We start from the raw sequence: 23,350 nt of genomic DNA on the forward strand, positions 1-23,350 counted from the left end.
TAAACAGGGACGAATGTTTTTGTGTCTCTCATTGTGTATCCTACTCAGTGAAGTAAGGTGATAGTCCTAACAAAGACAGTTAAGGCCAATTCTGGCTACAAATTACAACAGAACTAATGTTACATTATTGCAACTATATAAATTAAGTTATAAATGAAGAAATTGTACAACCATTACTTAAAATAGTGAGTGACATATTTCAACACTAAATCAAATTGTAGAAAAAAAACCATTACGTTTATTTAATTTATGAATTAACCAAATAATAATCGTTTGTTTCTAAAAAATGCCAGTGTTAATATGACATTTTTGCTTCTGCAGATGTGGACGAGTGTTCCCAGGTGGACTGGTGTGTCGGTGGCGTGTGCGCCAATACAGTCGGCTCGTACACTTGCACTAGGTGTAAAGCGGGCTACAGATTGTCTCCAGATCGGCGGCGATGTGAAGGTAACTGCAATCTCCGCTTCCTTTCCCCAGGGAAAAACCATTTATTCTTTACCCTTCGACACATACCGGGCACTTTGACAAAACAAACTTTTTAAATCCATTCCATTCAACTTGAAAATTCCTTTCTTATATCCGAGTGAAGTCCAAACACGTCTGCTGTGTCCCAATCCACCCAGATATTGACGAGTGCCAGTCGCTGTCTACCTGCGTCAATGGCATCTGTCTCAACTCGGAAGGCTCGTACACGTGCGAGAATTGCCCCACTGGCTATAAAGTGTCGTACGACGGAGAGCTCTGCGAAGGTAGTAGCTTTGTATTTATGCATAGCTTCGTCTTGTTAAGTCTTTTAAAAACCTGTCACAGTGAATTAACTGTTTTGTTGGCGTAAAAAAATCCCCCTTTTTTCCAATGTCTTGTATTCTGTGCTTTTCTGTGCCAGACATTGACGAGTGTGCGCAGCCCACTATGTGCCCCCGCGGGGCGTGCACAAACACGGAAGGTTCTTTTACTTGCGTCAACTGTCAGCCTGGGTACAGAGTTTCTGAGGATAGACAGCAATGCGAGGGTGAGAAATTTTAGTGCACTGGCTCGTTTCATGTCGTTTATATCCATGCACTCAAGTGGAAATTTATGAGTCCAGGCCAATGTTGCAAGTAAAAGGTACCAACTGGAATTGAGCTTCAGTTTAAATAACTAATAATTAACTTTTTTTTTTCATTATACTCTAAGCCTTCACTACTTTTCGATTTGTACTTTGTGGCCTTAGTGCGGGTTGAAAAATATTATCGATTATCACGATCATATTTTGCTGCGTGCCCCCATCCCTCATCCCCGGTTCGACTATTGCTGAGAACAGGAGCCGGCAGAAGGCATTTGTTTCGGTTTAGGGAGCTGAAGCAATGCATTGTGGGCTACCTGAAATGAACTGCGATGTTCTGGCCAAAATCTATTATCTCCGATCCCATATTTCTGTGACCAAGGACCGTCAAAAGCTTCTTTTGTCGTGCCGTCTGGCCCATGTGAAATGAAATGAACAGTCTTGTCCTTAGTTGATTATTGCTGAGAGATAGGGCCGAAAGAGCAAAGTTGTGTCATGTGAGGAGTCTCTTTTTTTTCACGTTCTTTCCGCTTAATATTAACTGTACCCAAGCGGACACCATCCATTATCCTTGGGGGCCGGCAGAGCCCTTAAACAAAGGATTAGGGCAATTATTAAATTTTTAAGCTGTTAAAGTATCTTTAAAATAGGTTCATAGTTTATTGATTAAGACGTTAACACTGGTAATGGTATATTTTTTGACATTACATTTTATTTACAAAGATTTTATTATTTATATTTGTTTAAGTATTTGAAGTCTAGTAGCTGAATTTTCCCAGGGAACCTAGTCAAATCTGTTGTTATTTTATGTTTTTTTTTTTTAAATCTTTCTTTTAATATCTCATCTCATCTCATTAGCTGCACCGCTTATCCTCAGTAGGGTCGCGGGGGTGCTGGAGCCTATCCCAGCAGTCATCGGGCAGTGGACAGGGGACACCCTGAACTGGTTGCCAGCCAATCGCAGGGCTTCTTTTAATATGCATTATTTAATTTTTTTTATTACAGTTTTTATTTTATTTCAATGTTATTTATATATAATTTATATATAATAATATTTATGTTACAGTAAGTCCAAAATATGTATTTTTTATATGAATATATATATATATATATATATATATATATATATATTATTTATTTATTTTTTATTTTTTTCTTGAAGAAAGCAATCATAATGGCATTTGTTATACTTTTGTTGGGGTGATGTTCTTCAAAACAAATGCAATTAAAATATTAACCTTATGTAAGGGTGGGACAAAAATAGATTCATGTATACAGTCTATCATGATTTCATTTTTGGTGATTTTTAAAATCGCCGTTTCTTCCCAGAATCGATTTTTGTAATGTAAAAATGCGGGAAAGCAAATGCAAGTGGAAAATGGAGCAATAAAGTGAGCAACGAGAACATAGACCAGTACATTTTAAATCCAAAGTATAGACACATTTTGGTTTTTAGACAGTTCCCGGGAAGACGGAGCTAGACATGACCAAAACTGTCTGCAAACTTTATGGCAGACGTGAATACCACCGTGGTAACACGACAAACATGACCGGGCATCTTTTGCGACTTCACCCCGTTATCAACATTAACAAACCCAAACAATCATTTCAATTAATGACATATTGTGCCTGTAAAACTGTTGCTCAGTGTCCATGTTATGTGTTGTCTGAGTTGAAATAAATGTCAGCTTCCAGACTGACTGACACAGACTGATGTGCATTATTTGAACATCATACAGGTTTTATTGCCCCAGAAGTGTATTATTTAAGTTGCTTGTTTTTAAAAAAAAAGAAAAATAATCGCAATCATCAAAGTAGTATCGTGATACAATCGAATTGTGACAAAAGCATATTGCCCCACCTCTAACTTACAGTATGACTTATTTTTAAAACCAAGTAATCAATCAAGCTAATTTAAAAGACCGTAATCAGTAAATAAAACAACTGTGGTAACAATAAACAACTGGACGTTTTCCAGTGTTCTATCTGGTTTACCGATGACAGATGTTGAATCTCTCAGACGGTATAGCTCCCTCCACCTCTCATAGTTTAACTTTTGCTCCAAACAAGTACGCATCTGTTTCAGAATTGCACATTACATCGAGTAACTTAACCGGAAAGATGCACGTGTTGACATTTCCTACCTTGCCTGACTTTTAATTTAGCTGATTCAAACAGGCAGGATGATTTTGTTAAAGCCAGAGATGGAAATCTGGGTTATGATGTGTCCATCTGTGTATTTGTATCCAGATGTGGACGAATGCCTGGCAACAAATGCGTGCCCCAACCAGCTGTGCTCAAACACCCTGGGATCGTACACCTGCAGAAGCTGCGGATCAGGGCTGCAGCTGTCTGTGGACGGCTACGGTTGCGAGGGTAAACCAAGCTGTATGCTATCATATGCCTTGACTCAATTATGCTGTCATCATAGGGATTATTTACACCAGTGATGTGTGGTGAGGTTCGTGTCTGGTGAAGCAGTCAGATTTACAAATAAGTGAACCTACATCTTATTCATCATTAGATTGGCAGAGGAAGAGAGTGATATATAAAACTGTAACATAGAAAATGTTTTTTGTCTTACCTTAACTTACAATTTAAGTGTAGCCCTGCCTCTTTTTGCCAGCATCAATAGACAGGCAATCTTCCATTACATACGAAACTCAATGCAAACTAAAAAAAAATACTGGATGCTTGATTTCATATGAGCTTGCTAATTCTATCACTAGTGGGACTGAGAAGTGCACCAAATCAGAATCCTTAGTCTCACTATCACCCTCTGCCATGAGGCAAGAGAATTGTGTGCCTCACTTTGCATCGGCAGATGCTCAGCACAGTAATACGTTAGAAACATGATAAACTTAATAAAATTCACAATATAATGTGAAATTATATCGATTTTGAAAAATAAAATAAAAAGTTTAAAGTGAAATAGGAAATAACTTTAACACTGAATAAATATATCCTTTTGATTTATTTTCAATTGTATTTTTCCATGATGACAAGTGAGACTGGGCCTCACCTGCCTCCCCTGACTTTACTGACGTGTATAGTATTCGCTTGCCATTTTACTGTTCAATTTTCACGTCTGCGGTGCATTGCAGATTTTCTATCAATGGATTTCTGTGATTAATACATATTGTTCAAAATTACTGCATCACTCTTAACAAGCGCCTTAACATTCAAACCAATAAGCGAACGGTTTTGTTCTGTAGCGATAAAATCGGAACAACTGCAAAATCGAGGGAATTCAGTATAACCCACCAATGGCAGTTAGTCAGTTAAATATGTCAGGTGGAAAATATTACAATTTATATTTGATGAAAATGACACTTGGTAACTCTTAATGTTGTATGTTTGACCAGCCATGTCAAACATGCGGTGCAGATCCGGCCTGTTGGATGATTTAATCTGGCCTGCCATACATTTCAGAGTATTTCAAAAATGAAAAAATAATCGAGTCTCTAGGTCATTTCTATCAAAAGCTGTGTGTGTGTGTGTTTGTTCTTTCCTGCCGCTAAAGGGCAGTGTCGAGTTTGTATAGCGTGGTGAGTTGGTTCAGGTGTAAAACTGCATTTTCAATTGTAAAAATAAACCAGTTTACACATTCAGTGCCAAACATGTGAATACGTGTGTTGTGCTAAGAACCTTTTAGTTTGAATCCGGCCCCAGAGCCAAACTGAGTTTGACACCACTTTTCTAGACAGTGCAAAATTATTTTCTGCCGTCCAGCGGTTTAAGAACAATGTTATTCAAATAGACTCGACATGTAAACAGCGATCAATGACACTCGATGTGTCAAACGGGACTTTTACCTCGTAAAATACAATTACACAGCAATTTTCCACTAGGGTTAAATAGATCATATTCGGCTTAGGAGATTAATGCAATTATATTGTCAGCTTCGGCTACTACAAGCCTTGGCTTTTTAAGAATGATAAAACTGGATGATTTTGAACGTAATTTTGGTCATTCATATTTTGTAATGGAAGTAGAGATTTAGCCCGAGAGGATTGTCCCACTGCCGATATGTGTCTCAGTGCTGGGAAAAAGTTTCCCAAAACAGCCCCGGCTCCAAGTCGGCCTCTTATAGGATTTCAATGATTTGATGGAAAATATTAAGGCTTTAATTTGAAATTAAGTCAACCGCTGTGCATCCTTCCTCGGTAAGCTCGCTATGTGGAACTCCCTCCGTTCACCCAAAGGCAAAACTGAGCAATTACTCAATGGTGGCCCACGCTCTCCCCCCTCCTTAAGAATATAATCTGTGCTAGTCTGTGGAATTTTTCCTGATCGCATAACAGCCATCCCAGTCACTGTTTGTTTATTAAGAAATTACACACCACCTGCAATAGCGTGCTGTTTTGCTGCCGATGATCTTCTTGCGTACTTATCTTTCTGTCCTATTTAATAAAACTGACAGTGCGATCAAATTAAGAGATTTGCTTTCTGCGCCGAATGCTTTCAACCTATTGCTCTCAGCTCATTGTGTCGTTAATAATATTAGCAGACAGCGAAGATATAGCATTTCCAAAATGTGAATTCTTTGGCAAGGATGATGTCTTAAACTTTTCTTCCGTTGTCTCTCAGATATCGACGAATGTCAGAACCCGGGTTTGTGTCCCACGGGCGTTTGCACCAACACAGAGGGCTCCTACTCATGCGTGATCTTTGACCGCGGCTTTACCCCGGCACCCGGTGGCCCTTCGTGTGAAGGTAGGCGATCGGTTTTCGTCACTCTACATAAACCAGGTTGTGTTTAATATGGCAGTATCAGTTGTGACTTATATAGGAGGTGGTCAAGTAGAGGCGCATCAAGAAAAATAAAGAAAATTATTTAGTGAAACCCAAGTCAAAACAGATGGAGAATTTGCCACCTCAAGCACATGATAAATTGTTCTTAAACCTTTTTAATCAGATTTAGGAAACCATCAGGACCAAAATGAACACTGTGTTCCTGCAAAATGTAAAACCTTCATTTTTAAAAATACAACAATCCGATATTGTCAGCTTTATAATTCACACAAAAGAATACATGCATGTGAATAAACAAAATAAATGTGTATTTTTACTGTGAAATTTACCAAATTTTTACTTTACTGTTTTATTTTGATTGGACCAAAATATGTTTTATGCATGCCTAGAATTTACTATTAAGAAGATGAATATTGTTATCCAAAATTTTATTAACAACTAATCAATATGGATGGATGAATGGATGTATAGATGAATAAAAACATTTTGTTTCGTTATTTTATTATCATTCTACAGTATTTTATTTTAAAAAAAAATATCTGTTAATTTTGCTCATTTGAAAATATATATATATTTTTTTGTTAAATAATAAAGTTGTTTCACTTCTAATTCTACCTTCCTGACTAGCTAACTTCATAGATTTTTGGCATCTTTATATAAAAATTCTTTATACGCCTAAAAATGTCTGCAAATCTCATAATACGATTCCATGAGAAATCATGTGAATAATGCAAGAAAGGGGCAGCGCTAAATACAAGTATTTAAAACATTTGACACACTTTTGAGGTTCCATGTTTGAATCTTAGGAGGTTAAAGTAGACTCATAGTTTTGAGTTTCTCTCTTCGACATTCGGTCCTGGCTGCATCTGGCCGGCTGTTACTACTAACTTCCGACCTCAACGAGGACCATGCCTGAATAAATGACAGATGAGGGCGAACCTTATGATTCTGTAATGACAACGATATATATACTAATGTAAAACTTGATCTGCAGTCTTTTCCAAAAGCAGCAATTATATCAATAGCCACCCTGTGAAGGTTCAACCGTACCAGAAACTCTTATTTCAGATGACAAAACCTTTGGAAAAAAATAAGTGGTGAGACTGAAATCATCATCAAATAATCGCCACGCATGCATGTGTTCCCACACAGACGGGACTGAATGTGGGGATGCGAGCTTGTGTGTGGGAGGTCGCTGCACCAATGCTGTCGGATCCCACAGCTTGGCATGCCCTGATGGCTTCGAGCTGATCGATGGGACCTCCTGCGGAGGTACACGCATCGTAAAAGCACAAAAAACTGCTTTGACTCACTTGGATCCTGTGAGTTAACTTTATTTTTACGTGTCATGCCACAGATGTCAACGAGTGTTTGACCGTCCCGGGAATTTGCGGAGAAGGACAGTGTCGAAATACTGAAGGCTCCTATGTGTGTGTCTGTCCGGAGGGATACAACACCCTCGATGGGCGGACCGGCTGCCAAGGCATAGTAACACACTGCAAACACAATTGTGGTCAGGAATGTTGTTTTGCACACAAAATCTCAAATTTGATTGAGACCACAAGCACTACCATACTTACAGAGAGAGAGAGAGAGAGAGTGTGTTACAGTATGCATTATAAGCAAAAATGCCGTATCATTGTATGATGTTTCAGTCAGAATCTTCATTGATTACTTGCAATAGATTTAGTGCAAGACCTAATCAATAATGAAACATATATAAGATATGTTTGATAATATATTATATACATATATACATGGTATTGTAGCAGCACGGCGGCGCAGTGGTTAGCGCTTGTGCGACACAGTTCATGTCGTGGGTTCAAATACAGCTCCAGACTTCCTGTGCGGAGTTTGTATGTTCTCCCCGTGCTTGCGTGGGTTTCCTCCGGGCACTCCGGTTTCTTCCTACGTTCCAAAAACATACATTTCAGGTGAATTGGCCAGTCCAAATTGTCCCTAGGTGTGAATGAGCGAATGAGTTGTCTGTCCCTGTGTGCCCTGCGATTGGCTGGCAACCATTTCAGGGTGTCCCCTGCCCACTGCCCGGAGATGGCTGGGATGGGCTCCAGCCCCCCCGCGACCCTAATGAGGATAAGCGGTACGGCTAATGAGATGAGAGATGAGACATGGTATTGTTTGCCATCCCCTGTGCAATATGATGGTCTTCAACGATGATGCATCTCTGGTCAAGTCTGAGATTTCAGACTGTTGAACCAGTCCCAATTGTGTTTCAATTGCCCATAACCTCACCATCACTCTCCTCAGTTTAAATATTCCATCCGCACGCAAGGCCGGTGGAAATCATCTTCTCTTTTCCAGCAAATTTGCAGTCAAAATCATTTCAACGGATTTGAGCGGAATGTTAGTATCGAAACCGTGTTGCTCCGGTTGTGTTTTTCCAATACAGTAAACGATGACGCCGTAGGGATGGGTTTGTCCTATGGACCAGGCTTTTGCTAGCACAACCCTGCTGTAATATGAAAGATGAATTTGCTTAGGCTTAGTCCTTTCCCTTTGAATGTTCTCCTATGTAAGCTTGGCAGCCACCATTAGTTACTTTACTCTGCTTCCACCACAAATTAAAGCCACAGATTATTATATTAGTAAGAAGTAGACTCATATTTGTTTTTGCTTTGTTTTTGCAACAGTGTTGTCACAGACAAAACCTAATCTGCAGCTTTATTATTTTATTTTTTTGCCATCATCCCAAGGCAGTCAGGGTTTTGTGTTTTCCAAGGTTCAATGAGCCAAAACATATAGTTTACAGTGGAAATATTTTACGGATGTCCATAATAGTTTAATACATTCCTACTGAGAAACAAAATTAAATTATAATTTTGCAGTCCGTGGCTACCAGGTTTACCAAGTTTTCTGTGGGAAACACTGCCCGGGGGTTCTTTTTAGATTCCTCCCCAAAAATCTATTTGTATATTTATTTTTTCCTTATAGATTTGGACGAATGCAGTAAGGAGAACGTGTGCACCCGGGGCCAATGTCTCAATACTGAAGGCAGCTTCATGTGCTTATGCGAAGCTGGTTTCAAGTACAGCGAGGACACAGCTGACTGCGAAGGTAATAGTAGAGGCTATACTCAGACAAGCAGTGTCAGAAATGCATCCATCCATCCATTATCTGCACTGGTTATCCTAAGTAGGGTCGCGGGGGTGCTGGACCCCATCCCAGCTATCTTCGGGTAGTGGGCAGGGGACAGCCTGAACTGGTTGCCAGCCTGTCATTCACAACTAGGGACATTTTGGACCGGCCAGTGTTCGAAATCAGTATGAATCATTCACTGCCAGTCCAATAATAAAAGTTTTAAATAGTCTTCAATGGTACCGATTGATTTATCTTATCAGAAAATTTTTGCCCAGATGTTTTAAAAAATACATATTTTGGTCATGTAAACCTCCATGAATTGAACCTTGTATATCATCCCAAAAGAGTACAGTATTCACACGATTTTTGAAGGAAATATTTTTGATATCCACCAGCATTAAGTGGATTTCCACCAAGTACGAACCATATAGATATAAGGGGTATCAAAGTTAAATAAGTGAAGGGCCAAATACAAATTTTTGCCGAGGATAGACACAAATTGATACTGTAGCTCTTACTGTACTTTTAACTTATTTGCGTATAGTCAATTGCGCCTTTTGTATGAAAAACATTTGTCAAAAGACCAGTTATGGGGCGTCCGCCCTATAGTCCAATGCACCTTACATTGCAGAAAATACAGTAACTAATGGGAAAAGTCAAACCACAAAATGGCAATGGAACACTGTATGATTGTCAATGCGATTATTTTACTACATAGATGGTCTATTGCCCAAAAATTAAAAACAAATAGTTTTGATTATGTCAACCCAAACCTCCATAAAATCACTCTTGTATATCATCCCAAAAGAGTATAATCATTTACAGATGAAAACAAGCTCAACTTTCTTCACTTTTTTTGACATTTCTTATTCTCAACAGCATATGCCAACGTCAGATATCTGATCTTGGCTTTACATTCAAAATCAAGCTTTAACTCAACATTACAGTTGACCATGACTAATTTTTAATAGCCAGCATAAAGTATCCAAACCATTCTGCGGTTTTGAGAACCGAGCGGTTTCTAAATGACGTGGCTGAAGGCCTGCAAGTGTCTTTTCCCAGAGGGGAAGCGTGAATGACCCCATTGTGAGCTGGAGCCCTTTCTCCCCACGGAACGTCTCCCTTTAGCTCCTTTCGCAAGTTCTTTGGTTGCTGTGATAATATTGTCTTTGGCCATTCCCCCTCGCCTGCCGCGCTCGCCGAGGACAGCTTCACCGCAGGCTTCCTGGACGACTCCAGCTGCAAAGCCACTGCAGTACAAGCCGGGTGTTTGTTTGTGGTTGAGTTTTTGCCTCCCCGATCACGCCTGTTTTCTAACCAAAAGGTCCCCATCTTTGCTCGTCCCCAGACCAGAACGAGTGTAAGGAGTTCGGGAGCTCGGTGTGTGGGACCTGGCGCTGTGAAAACACTATCGGGTCGTATCGCTGTTTCATGGGTTGCCAGCCTGGCCTTGAGGGAGAGCACGCCAAAGACTGTGGTGAGTGGTCCAACCACAGAGTTGAGGGAATCCAAGGCACAATTTACCACGTATGAAAAAGACCAGGCTGATTCGAATAATTTTGGACTCCAGCACTAAACTAGGGAGAGGCTATAGCTTGGGAGTTTCCCTTTGCTTTGGTGTATCGTTGAAACTTCTGAAAGGTTGTAAGGTAGAGTTTTAAAACTACCTTGGTTGGGTCACGAGTTGCAACTACAATAGCTTCATATTTTACTGCTAGCAGTATAAGTACCACACATCTTATAAATATTACGAGTAGAGTATTAGTACTATCTATCTAGTATGATCACTGGTTCTTTAAGTGTTTACAAGTACTTCTGCTTGTATAAAAATGAATGCATACACTACTTTGAGTACTACGAATACTAAGACGTGTTACAAGTTCTACACGTATGTCACATAATACTAATGCTAGTATTGCAAGATCTACAAGTATTACAAGTACTTCTGCTAGCACTACAAGTTCTAAAACATTTAGACGTTGAGCTATATGTACTAAGCGTACTCCACATACCACCACTAGTACTACATGCACTAGAAATAATATAGGCACTACAAATACTATTATGACTGTTTAAGTACTACTATGAATTTTAAAAGTATGACTAAAAGTACTTTGCATTCTACTATTACTGAATACACTACAAATTCTATTATCAGTTTTCAAGTACTACTACAAACACTGTTAAGTACACTAATTATTACACTAAGTACACAACTCTCAGTACACGAAAACGATTAGTACCACAAGAACACTATTACAAGTGATACAAGTCCTTCTGCTCGTATTTTAAGTAATGGAATTACTACTACAAATACTGCAAGTATTATAAATACATCTTCTAGTGCTAGAGGTACATTGCATACTTCCTGCAATACTAAATGTACTATACTTTTTACTATGAGTTCAAATCGTAAAACAAGAACGTCTTTTGGTAAAATAAGTAATCCATGCACTTTTAAAGATACTAAACATACTACTTTAAATTGGTACTACAAATAATGCATCTTCTTGTACAGTACAGTAAGTACGAGACGGAATAATTTGAGTACAATAATATATATTATGTATATAAGTGCAACAAGCAGTTTTTCTTGTACTATAAATGATGCACTCCTTGACAAATAGTACAAGTGTTACAAGTACAACTATAATACTATTATTACGACAAGTACTTTTATTAGTAAAAAGAGTAATGCATGCACTACTGGTAATAAATATACTACTTTGAGTACTGTGTTAAGAGTACTAAACTTACTAATTTGAGTACTACAAGTGCAACAAGTATTTTTACTCGTACGATAAAAAATGCATGCACTATGACAATAAAAAGTGTTACATGTACATCGACAAGTACTAGAGGTACTCCTGGTTCTATAATGCTACTATTATTACTAAATGCACTTCTACTGATTCATGCACTACAAGTAGCTTGTTTCCAACTGCAACCAATTCTCGTCTTCACCGCACTTAAAAAAAGATAAATCATTTTATAGGAACCGTGAGGGATGCCAGTAGCTCGCACAAGTCTGGAGTGTGTTCGACAAAGATGTGTTGAAACCTAATCGTTGTTTTTCTTTTGATTGGAAGGGAAGGACCATTAGCTCAGATGTTCACATACCTTTCTGGTTAGCTTAGATGTTCTCATACCTTCTTCGTTAGCTTAGATGTTCACATACCTTCTTCGTCCTCCCCGTGAAAGCAGGTTCCAGTACAGCTAGCTTAGCAGGCCCTTTTTGCTCCATCTGGCTCCCAAAACTGTCCAACGACAATACACTCATCTCCATGACATGCCGAGATTTTTGACTCTTGTGTGTTTACTGGCACACACACCATTCTTTTTGGGACATAGCTTTTGGATTCCCTCGCTCGCTAATCGGTCTCCAACACAGGATTCATTTTTGTTACTCTCAGTGTAAAATAAACCAAAACAAAGCAGCTTATGATGATTTCTAGAGATAAAAGCGACAAACGTTTATCTCATCCTTAGATGAATCTAAACAGTCACTGAGAGCATCCTAATGGAATGGCGCTGTCTAAACGCAGATGGAAGTTGTTGGCGTTAATGGCGGCTCATGCATGCATCATTGTGGGACCTTGTCAGTCTAACTATAAATGTAAAATAATAATGAGAACAGAATCTCCCCGTAAAACAGACCTATATATGTATGAATAAATAAATACCTCAAATTATGAGACATATAATTAAATTAGAAGATATAAAAAATCCAGCAATACCCCATTATTTGACATGAATGCAAATAATTCATTTTTTAATTCATTTTGTCAGTTATTTTGTCCTTTATTTATTTTGTTATGTATATTTGTCGTGTATTTTGTCACAATAAATTGTTATTTAAGTGGCAGCCCAATTGCCTGAGCTTTTCACCTATTGGTTCATTGATGAACAAATCAGCTACTACACTGATAAACTAATTGGTGAGAAAATGTGCCAGATCGACCCGCCCAATCATTTGAATTACATTTTGTCGTGACAAAACACACGGCGAAGTAATGACAACATAAATACCAAAATAAAATAAATGACTCAATAAATGACAGAATACATGTGTCACGGCCAGAACAGAAGTAGGACCCAGATGCATAACGTTTCTCACAAGTTAATTGAAATATCGAGGATAGGCAGCGCCAGGGATGCGGTGCTCGCTGGACGTGGGAAGCAAGCCGCTCACGGGTTCGGAGCGGGTTCCAAATGCGGGTCGAGCGGGAGATTGTTGCGTAGTTAGATGGAATAACAATTCGTAGATCAGAACGTGATCGCGGGGTCAAAAAACGGGTCGGTGCAGGAGACAAACGGGGAAATCAGGAACGGACGAGTGGAAAAAGGGTGACATATATATATATATATATATATATATATATATATATATATATATATATATATATATATATATATACATATATATATATATATATATACATATATATATATTATTACAACGGACACGACAAAACAAACGACAAAATAGATAAATGTGAAAATAAATTAAAAAACGAAATAAATACATAACAAAATACACAGTAAAATACATGACAAAAGAATAACAAAATAAATAAATGACAAAATAAATTTCAAAATAAATCACAAAACATACATCCCAATACGCAACAAATTACTTCTTGAAATGAAAAAATAACAAAATGCATAAATACATTACACTATAGGCATATATATTTAGATACTACATGATCTATTTGTGTTCATTTATTTGTAGGTATTTATTTACATATGCATTTAGGCAAGATCAGTCCTCCATATAGACCAACCATTTTTTAAAGTAAATATAGCAGCTCAGTGCGTACATTTTCAGATTCTGCAAGTAAATGGTTGAGCAGCATCCTGGAACATGTGTTTGTGAAAAAAATCAGATTTCAGTGAGGAACCGTGAACTACAGTAACTTGCCAGTCCATGCCTCTTTGATGTAGTTTGTTGTCTTTTAGGCACCATTCTTTGTCATTTCGCCAAAATACTTACTTTCTCAAGGGGATGGAAAAATAATCAGCATCAATCACTCAAGAGAGGGATAACAACATAACTTAGTTTCTTTGTTGGGCGTTACTTTATTTGTAAAAGGACAATATTTTTCTTTGCTCGGTAAGCTCTCTACGATATCTATTTTTTCTCGTGTTAGCCGCAAATGTGCTTTTTCGGGGGTCGTTCAGGAAACCTGTCATCATGATGAGCGTTTTACCGTGGAGCTATATGTCCACTGACGTATCATCGTTCAAATTCAAAACCAGGCTTGTGAATTCCCACATGCTATACACATTGTCTTTAATAAGAAAAAGTTTGCGGTCAAACCCATGTCAACGTCCGAGCCTGGTGAGAACACAGAAAATGTGCTATGTGTATGTCTGGTTGCCATGTCTTTATGGCCACAAACTGTAATAAAATACAGCTTATTGCGGTGGTGCCAAGATTAGAGATTGGTGAAATAACCGTCGTTCTTTGGTCCTGTTTGAAATGTGGTTTGCGTATGGGTTTAATCAAGTTCAAGGTTACCAATAGAAGCCCGACTGCCTACCACCCTCCAACGGAATATTCCAACAATAGTCTGTTCTTGTGCATGTATTCATTCTAATCATTCTGAAACCATAATTATGACCCTGTACCCGAATGTCGCCTGCATTTAAACCAATGCGAGTGACATAAAAAATACAACACTTTGATTTTCATTCTGTCATTTCAGTAAAATAAATCTGGAATTTATACTTGCTAAAGGTAAAATATTCCTCGATCCACTTGACACCACTCTCTGACATGTATACAACAAGAGGGAGAGGGTGTGTATAATTGAGCAAGCTTTCACTTATATTGTATGTCACAAATCAACTTGTTTGTGTATCTGCTGTATGTTTGATTGTGAAGATGGTAGCCCCTGCATCTTTGTCTAATCCAGACTCAAAGTTTCCCTGTAAAGGACAAAAAGACCTTGTCTCTTTTATTAGCGTGTGGGAGCTCTTGTTGTGCAGGCATCCAAGTGAGAATAAGCCTACCAGTAAGCCTGCAAAAGCGGTTGTCTGTGCTGAAACGGGAAAACGGGACACTGGCCAAATACTCTACTCAAATCAGATTGGGTTTTGGCCTATTTTTCCATAGAAACTACCTTATGAATCCCAGGGGGCAAATAAATCTCGCGATATCAGCATCACATGTCCTGAAAGTGAAAACATGCAGGAACGGTAATGGGTTTATTACAATTGATAAAAATGTGACGTGAATATGGGCGCTCTTGTGGTTTTATTGCCTGCATTTTTTATTCTTTGTTTGCAAAAACCTCTCGTTTTTAAAACCCCGCCACCATTAGTCATGGAAATGTTTCGACAATGGTGCTCTAAGGGTGTCCTTACAAATATAAAATGGCGATAGAAATAGAGTGTGGTTCTATCTAATTTTTATCTTATCACAAATGTTAAAAATGGTCCTACTTGTCAAAACAATGAGTAAATATCTGCAATTGGTAACTTTCAAAAATGTACTTTCACCCCCTAAATTCAGTTTTAATTACGTTTTTTTTTGTGTGGTCACAAATAGACCGGAAACAATCTGAATTTAGTATTAAGTATTTTTTAACCAATATTTCATGGATGTCCCCCACAAGAGTCTTTTTTTAGCAACGTATAACAACTGCTTCATTGGAGGTCTTTGACAGTGTACAACTAAAACAACAACAAAAACATTTACAGTATACTAAACCGATCTGTTTAAAAATATTTTTTGCTTTTACTCTATGCTTTAGTAAACTAAGGGAAAACATGTTAAATCAGGAAGATTCTGGTCTCAGGATCAGTAAAATAATTTAAACTTCAACTACACTTCAACTACGCTTATTTTTTCAGTGTTATGATCTATCATTTAGCCTATGTTAGTAACCTACCCTACGTAATATTTATTGATCACGGATGACAAGGTATCGTTTCTAAACACAACACATTTATACTTGCCAACAAAAAAATCGCGAGACTAATTTTTTGTAGGAGGAAACAACTCCAACAAGGCATGAGATATTATGTTTTGGTAAAGGGTTGCCACTCGAGTTTCAAATAAACACGTGTTGTTGTTGTTGTTGTTTTTTTATAGTCGAGAGATGTATTGCCTTTTACGGAAAAGAAAAATTGGCTGCTTTTTAATGACAAAAGGTTGGCATGTATGCATGTTTTTCTAAAAAAAATTGGCTTACAAGATTTTCATGTTTGGCACAACTGGTGTATTTTAATAGTTGAGTGAATGCTGTTTTACACCTGAACCAACTCAACACGCTATACAAACTTAACACTTCCCTTTAGCAGCTGGCTAGAGCATTTGGTTTGCTTTGATGGTGCCGCAATAGCTCAGGAGTTAGTTGTCTTGTGACCAAGTGGTCGCAGGTTTTTTTGCCGTTAAATGTTGAAGGCAGTACGTTTGACATGCCTGTGTTAGATAAAAGAAATACTGATTTTATGTCACTTTTTTTTTCATTTTTGTTAAAAAAAATCAATGTTCCTCATTGAGTGAAAATAATTCTTAAAATAAGCAAAATTATGTTTATGTATGATAAATTTTGTTATTATCTTATTATTTTGATCTATTCTTTTACTTTTATATTAAAATAGAAGATCAGATAAAAACATAGTAAAAATAACACTGCTCATTTTTAAGATTAGGGCAGCACGGCGGTGCAGTGGTTAGCGCTTGTGCGGCACAGTTCATGTCATGGGAACCTGTCGTGGGTTCAAATCCAGCTCCAGATTTTCTGTGCGGAGTTTGTATGTTCTCCCCGTGCTTGCGTGGGTTTCCTCCGGGCACTCCGGTTTCCTCCCACATTCCAAAAACATGCATTTTCAGGTGAATTGGCCGGTCCAAATTGTCCCTAGGTGTGAATGAGCGAATGAGTTGTCTGTCCCCGTGTGCCCTGCGATTGGCTGGCAACCAGTTCAGGGTGTCCCCTGCCCACTGCCCGAAGATGGCTGGGATGGGCTCCAGCCCCCCCGCGACCCTAATGAGGATAAGCGGTACGGCTAAAGAGAGAGAGATTTTTAAGATTATTTTTTTCTAGTAAAATAAAATACATTTTCAGTAACATTTTCAAAATACATTACTTAAAATTAGTGACATTATCTGCCAATCTGACAAGATTTTCCAGTGCAGTTATAAGGAAACTTTTTGCACAACAGCCCTTTGAGACTTTTTGTGATTTAAGAGCTTTACAAATGAACCTAAATTGGTTCAATGCTGATTTTTTTTTAGATACTTTCGAAAACCACAACTATCCCTTGAAGTATCCTAAGGATTGCTTGTATCCCTTTTTGACAACCACTGATTAAAAGGACATCCTGTAACTAAAGGATTATCATGGATAGTGACTGACATCACTGCAGCATTACTTCTTTCCTTTTCCACAATTGGCTTGGCAAAATTTTCTTTTTAAACAATCGTGGACCAACCCCTAGCTTTTAGTCACAACACAGTTTGCAGAATGAGCCTAAAAGTGTTTCATTACAAATACCAACATGAATGATAGATTGTCTGCAATTAAAAGGACACAAAACAATTGGACCTTATTCACCCCTCGGAGTTGCATACTTTCCTGCCCCCACATGATTTCTTCCAATTTGCTTGTCACATCCCTTTAAGTATGTTTAGTTGCCAACGACTCCATTCATCTGAGATTTTTCTTCAGCCAAGAGAGTAGAAGGCCACGGCAGTATTTTTTTTTCATGTCTGCAATTCTCACCTGATTTACGTCAGGTTCAAGCACTCACGATCTCATGCTACTTATTAAGTCCATGAAATGTAGCGTCTTGATAAATAAGGCTCTATAAATCAGGTCTATAAAGTGGTTTGTCTTATCATGTATTGAAAAAAGGCAGAAGTTCCAGGCAGATATCTCCCTCTTGCCTGGGGAAACTTCCAAGGTTAAAGTTATCTGGATTTTTTTTTCTTTGCAAATCTCAGACGATTCGGATTAAAGATGGCTACACAAAGTTAGAATTGTACATTTATGTCCAACGTCTTTGACAATGACTGTGGTTTCACTTACTGTATTAAAGTGTATGTGAATTCTAAAAAATTAACTTGTATTCACTGTTGTCACATCTCCAACGTTTTTTCTCTCTCTGTTTGGCAGATGTTGACGAGTGCCTGAATCAGACAATTTGCGGAAGCCACGGTTTTTGTGAGAACACTGACGGATCTTACCGTTGCGAGTGTGATTTAGGCTACACTAACCCGCCCGGAGACAGCAGCAAATGCATTGGTAAGTTCCTGATTTATCTGACAGTTAATTGGTCATTTTTCCTTCAAGGTCTTACGATCGTAGCCAAGAGTATAATTCTTCTTGTTAATGTTGCCACAAACCATGAAATATATAAAGGATCCCCTCTAATCACAGGCATTACGGATCAAGGCTTTACAATACAATCGATTTCACGCAAATTGTTTGCAGAAAAAAAGGGGGAAAATCCATTGTTTTTGCACTGCCACAAAGAGTTGATTTTCTTTGAATGACAAACAATTTGTTCTACTACATTGTGTAGTGTCCTTTTGTTATCGATTGGATACAAATTTTAAGATAAAATACATAGTTCACAAGATATGTGTTAAGTCAAGATAATTATGGGTGGGTGGGTTGTTAGGTTGGTAGGTAGGTGGATAGCATGGTAGCAGGGTGGTTTAGGGTTAGGATGTTTGTGGGTTTGTTGGTAATTGGTTGGATGGATGGATGGATTCAGTGAGTGACTGTCATGGTTGCCCATGGCGCCCAACTGGCCCTGCCCGTGTTGCGCCAGCTGCGGCTCGTTAATAGATTGGCTTCCCTCCTATTTTGGCTGATACAAATGCTGATACAGTTGCTCGTCGTCATCTAGACTCCTATTTCCTATGTTGTTCTGTGTTTGACCTTTCATTTTCTTTTCTGCTCAGCCAATTAGTAAAAGCTAAAGGCCTTTTATCAATAGCGTTGAATCGGGGGCTCATTTAATGATCTTTGCAACCAGCGTGCAACAATTTAAGCGGACATTGAAATCCATTATTAAAACAAAAGGATTTCAAATTGTCAATATATGGAGTTGTGTAACTCAGCTTCCGCTGACACACTCGCACATGCCACTGTGTACACGTCTGATCCTTGGATTGACTTTTCTCTCAGACGTAAACGAGTGCGAGATGAGCCTGGCGCTGTGCGGGGAGGCCCTGTGTGAGAATTTCGACGGCAGCTTCCTGTGCATCTGCCCCAACGACAATGAGGAATTTGATCCCATCGCCAGCCGCTGCCGCTCCCTGGGTAAGAGAACGCCCGGTAGCGCCTCACCGGACTTAATTCGGCAGGAGACCAAGTTTTCCTCCGTTCAATGAGCCGCGTTGTCATTGTCCAAACAGCGCTGCTCGACGAGGTGGACGCGACCTACTTTGTATCTTTTTGCTGTATCTTTTCCACCTTCCTGCTTTCATTTGTTTTGCGAGCTAAGTGCTGCAGTGGGTTGGACGGCCTGCAAAATTTGGATGAGTCTAATCCCACAGACAAAACCCTTTTGAGGGCCCCGTTACCGTGGATGAGGTGTGTCAACCATGCAGCTGGCGGGCCGGATCGGATTTAATCTGGCCCGATGCTGAGAGAAATTAGCCGCTTCATATGCAGTTTTAGATATATCTATTGGATGATGTCAAAACCAGGTGTCACTCCTAAAGCAAACCACCGACTTAAGCTGTATTTTCTGACTTCCATTCATCAACCAGAGAATTTGAGGAAACACTCATCCCAATGTTATTTGGCTTAAAATAGAAGTCAAGCAAGCGCTGTTTAAAGGTGGGGTGCGTCTTTTGAAGTATCCTTTAAAAGTTGAAAATTAAATATTTTCTCTATCAAGTATGTGTTAAAAGTGGGGTGCATCATTGGAGGTGTCTTTAAAAAGTTGATAGTAGAGTATTTTCTCTATTAAGTATGTGTTAACAATGCCCAACTGAGTTCAAAGAGTGTTTATCACTTTTTTGCAATGCTGTTAAGGACGCACAACACATTAACTAGAGACAAAATTGGTTGAAGAGTGAGTTGATGCTCGTCGTTGCAGTTTTTTTGTTAGTTTAGCATAAAAACGGTTAAAGTGGCCTGTTTCAAATACAGTCCTAACGTCAACCCAAATTCTGAAAAAGATGAAAAAAAGAATTGTTTATTTGAGTGCGTCTAAGATATGCACATACTTGATGAATAAGCTGTGATCATGACTTAGAGCAAGGAGATGGTGGCAGAGAGTAACAGGTGACAGCACCTGTAACATTGCCCAACAGAAGAGCCCTTGTGCTTTATTTTCCGTCACGCCTATCTCCTTTTAACTTACCTTTACCAGAGCTGTTTGGGGCAGAACACATTAGGTAGGATGAATAAGGGAGTGGCGGGAATACTGGTGAATGAACGTCATGCTTGTCCTCGCCGGATCTTTATTTATTTATATTTGTTAGTCTAACATGGAAATGGTGAAAGTAATAAGAGGCCCTCTTCAAGTACAGTCCAAACGCCAACCCCAAAAAGGCTATGCACACCTTTTACTGTTATGCAGCAAAGTTTAATTGCAGAAAAAAAAAATCAACTTTGACATAACCATGTCCCGAGGGTTTCAGGAAACGTTTGTATTTACATTATTAAGCAGCAGCGCCCGTCTGCAAGGTTTGTTTTTCCTCCTGCCCGGCCGCTAAACCCCAGCTATGCCCCTGTGTACATTTATGCCACATTCCGCTGTTTGCTTTCGACGTGTGCTAATCAATGATGTGAACGCGAATGTTGTGTTGACTCACATGCCAGTGTTACCATTCGGCTAAGCCGGCAGCTTACGGGCAAAATGCTCTAGTGAACCAAAGACCGGGCCGGCCGAAGGTGATGCATGCAGACGCATCCATTCGTGAAACCACTTGACAATGTCGCTGGGCAAATTAAACAGTGCAGTGGCAACAGTTGAAAATTGAAAAATGAAAATTTGCCCAAAAAACAAGAAATAAAAACAACAAATCTTTTCCCACAAAGGGAAATGAGAAATAATGTATGCTCCATCCATTTTCTGCACCGCTTATCCTCATTAGGATTGCTGGGGTGCTGGAGCCCATTCCAACTGTCTTCAGGCAGTGGGCAAGGACACCCTGAACTGTATATTACTTTTCGTAATTAACTTATTAGTACTTATCTCTGTAGCAAACTCAATAAAAATAAGACATTACATTGTGAAAAAGCCGATCCACCGAAACTGCTTTGAAATAGCCACATACTAACAGAAATACTTACACAAAATATTGAACGTGGACCTGAACAAAGATAATCAAGCAGTGCTTCATTGTCATGTTTCTCTTCTTTCCTTTCCCCTTAAAACTAACTCTCTTGGGACACATTATTATGGACAAAAAAGGCAATAAAACACACTCAAACACAAAAAAAATGAAAAGTGGTCACTATCAAACACAATTCAGATGGCTTTGACCGACTGAATAGAAAGAAGAGATTAAAAGAGGGTGGATCATGAGGACACAGCACAAATGTGGGCGCTTGGGTGGCTATGCCTGTATTACAACACCTTGTGTTTATTGTGTTATTATGCATATCTATCAACCACGAGTATTTTTATTTTATAGTTTTAAGTTTGGCTTATATGCAAGTATAATACGACAAACGAAAATTATCAACCTATTGCCTTACCTAAAATAAGTAAATACCGTAAAATTCTGACTATAAGGCGCACCTGAATATAAGCCGCACCCAGTACATTTTAAAGGAAAAAACATTCTGTACTTACATAAGCCGCACCTGACTATAAGCCGCATGTGCCTACATTGTAACATGAGATATTTACAAAGAAAGACGGTACACAGAAATAGTTTTAATAATATACGGTACCTTAACCTCTTAACGTTCAGACGGCCAACTGGCAGGCCGTCGGACTTTTGATAAACAAACACGAGTCTGTACAGTGTCACCGGTTACTAAAATACGTCATGCCACATATAATTGGAAAGCTCAAACTCTTGGGATTCAAGATATGACCATTTCAAAATAAACTCATCAGAGAAACATCACGATCAATCTGAAACAAGATACCCGAAAGCTGTACAGCCAGCGTAAATCACCATTATATGTTTTTACTGAAACAAAAAAGATATAAATATATAAAAAAAATTATCTCCCTGAATAGCAAGGCACTCATTTTACAAAATTGTTCTTACAATCCTTATGTGTGTTCAAGTCTATTATTTTTTTCCTGTTTGCTGCACAACACACTTCCGCATGTATCATCCTCCAACCCTGCCGGATCCCTTTATCTAAGTTTGCCTTTTTGTCCTCCAGGTGACAACGCCGAGCCGAAAGTCCCCTCCCTTGCGGCCCCACCATCGGAGGAGAGGAAGGAATGCTACTACAACTTAAATGACGCCGATTTCTGCGACAATGTTTTGTCCCGTAACGCTACCAAGCAGGAATGCTGCTGCACCGTGGGTGCCGGATGGGGCGACAACTGCGAGATCCATGCCTGTCCCGCTCCAGGAGGAGGTGCTTAGATTAATTGATGCAATTCAAACAGAGATTTAGGCAATTGGCTATAATCCTCTAAGTAATTAGAATATCAATATGAATAATATTTTGCCTCACCAAAAAATGCAGTAACGCAACTACGCTCCGATTACTTCGAGACTCTGCATAATTCAACATTATCGCAAGTTAAGCAATGGTCTGATTATTTTTTTACTGGGTTAGTAGTAAGGATAATGCACAACTATTTTTCTAATGATAACAATAACTGATATTGGTCAACTCCGATCGATAACAATCATAATGACTCATATCATATACAGTTATTTGTGTACTATATACTGCAATTACAACAATAATAAGTTGGGATGGACGAGTATTGATTGCATTTATGAATATCTATGGCGATACCAACCTTTTTCCAGGTATAGAACTTGCTAATACGAACTACTATCACTTCCATCCATCCATCTATTATCTGCACCGCTTATCCTCAGTAGAGTTGCTGAGGTGCTGGGGCCCATCCCAGCCATCTTTGGGCAGAGGACACCCTGAACTGGTTGACAGACAATTCGCTCGCTCATTAACACCTAGGGACAATTTGGACCGGCCAATTAAGCTGACATTCATGTTTTTGGATTGTGAGAAAAAAAACGTAGTGTCTGGAGGAAACCCACGCAAGCACGGGGAGAACATGCAAACCTTACACAGAAGGTTCGATCTCATGACCTCAGAACTGTGCCCCACACGCGCTAACCACTGCGCTGCCATGTTGCCCTTCTATAACTTACTTTAAATAAATGGGATATTATGGAAAATACTATGTTGGGTTTAAAAGTTGTTCCTCTAAGATAAATCGCAGAAAGATTTGACTATTGGTATTGGTATCGGTATCCGTGTGTAAAAATGTGATATCGCACGTTCCTATGAGAATAAAAATTATAGCGAT

At 38.9% G+C, this 23,350-nt stretch overlaps 1 protein-coding gene across 1 annotated transcript in view; it reads left to right on the top strand.

Moving 5' to 3' along the window:
* LOC148351833 (latent-transforming growth factor beta-binding protein 2-like) overlaps positions 1 to 23,350 on the top strand; it is a 151,868-nt gene that overhangs the window by 113,935 nt on the left and 14,583 nt on the right. Inside the window, exons 23-34 of the mRNA XM_088353965.1 lie at positions 322 to 447; positions 624 to 749; positions 887 to 1,012; positions 3,296 to 3,421; positions 5,636 to 5,761; positions 6,953 to 7,072; positions 7,158 to 7,283; positions 8,753 to 8,875; positions 10,248 to 10,376; positions 18,028 to 18,156; positions 19,048 to 19,182; positions 22,222 to 22,422. Of these exons, the coding sequence (XP_088210091.1) occupies positions 322 to 447; positions 624 to 749; positions 887 to 1,012; positions 3,296 to 3,421; positions 5,636 to 5,761; positions 6,953 to 7,072; positions 7,158 to 7,283; positions 8,753 to 8,875; positions 10,248 to 10,376; positions 18,028 to 18,156; positions 19,048 to 19,182; positions 22,222 to 22,422 (1,593 nt within the window). The remainder of the gene's footprint in view (positions 1 to 321; positions 448 to 623; positions 750 to 886; positions 1,013 to 3,295; positions 3,422 to 5,635; positions 5,762 to 6,952; positions 7,073 to 7,157; positions 7,284 to 8,752; positions 8,876 to 10,247; positions 10,377 to 18,027; positions 18,157 to 19,047; positions 19,183 to 22,221; positions 22,423 to 23,350) is intronic.

This window comes from Urocampus carinirostris, chromosome 15, assembly GCF_059441175.1.
Source record: "Urocampus carinirostris isolate Australia breed hairy pipefish chromosome 15, RoL_Ucar_1.0, whole genome shotgun sequence".
Taxonomy (NCBI): Eukaryota; Metazoa; Chordata; class Actinopteri; order Syngnathiformes; family Syngnathidae; genus Urocampus; species Urocampus carinirostris.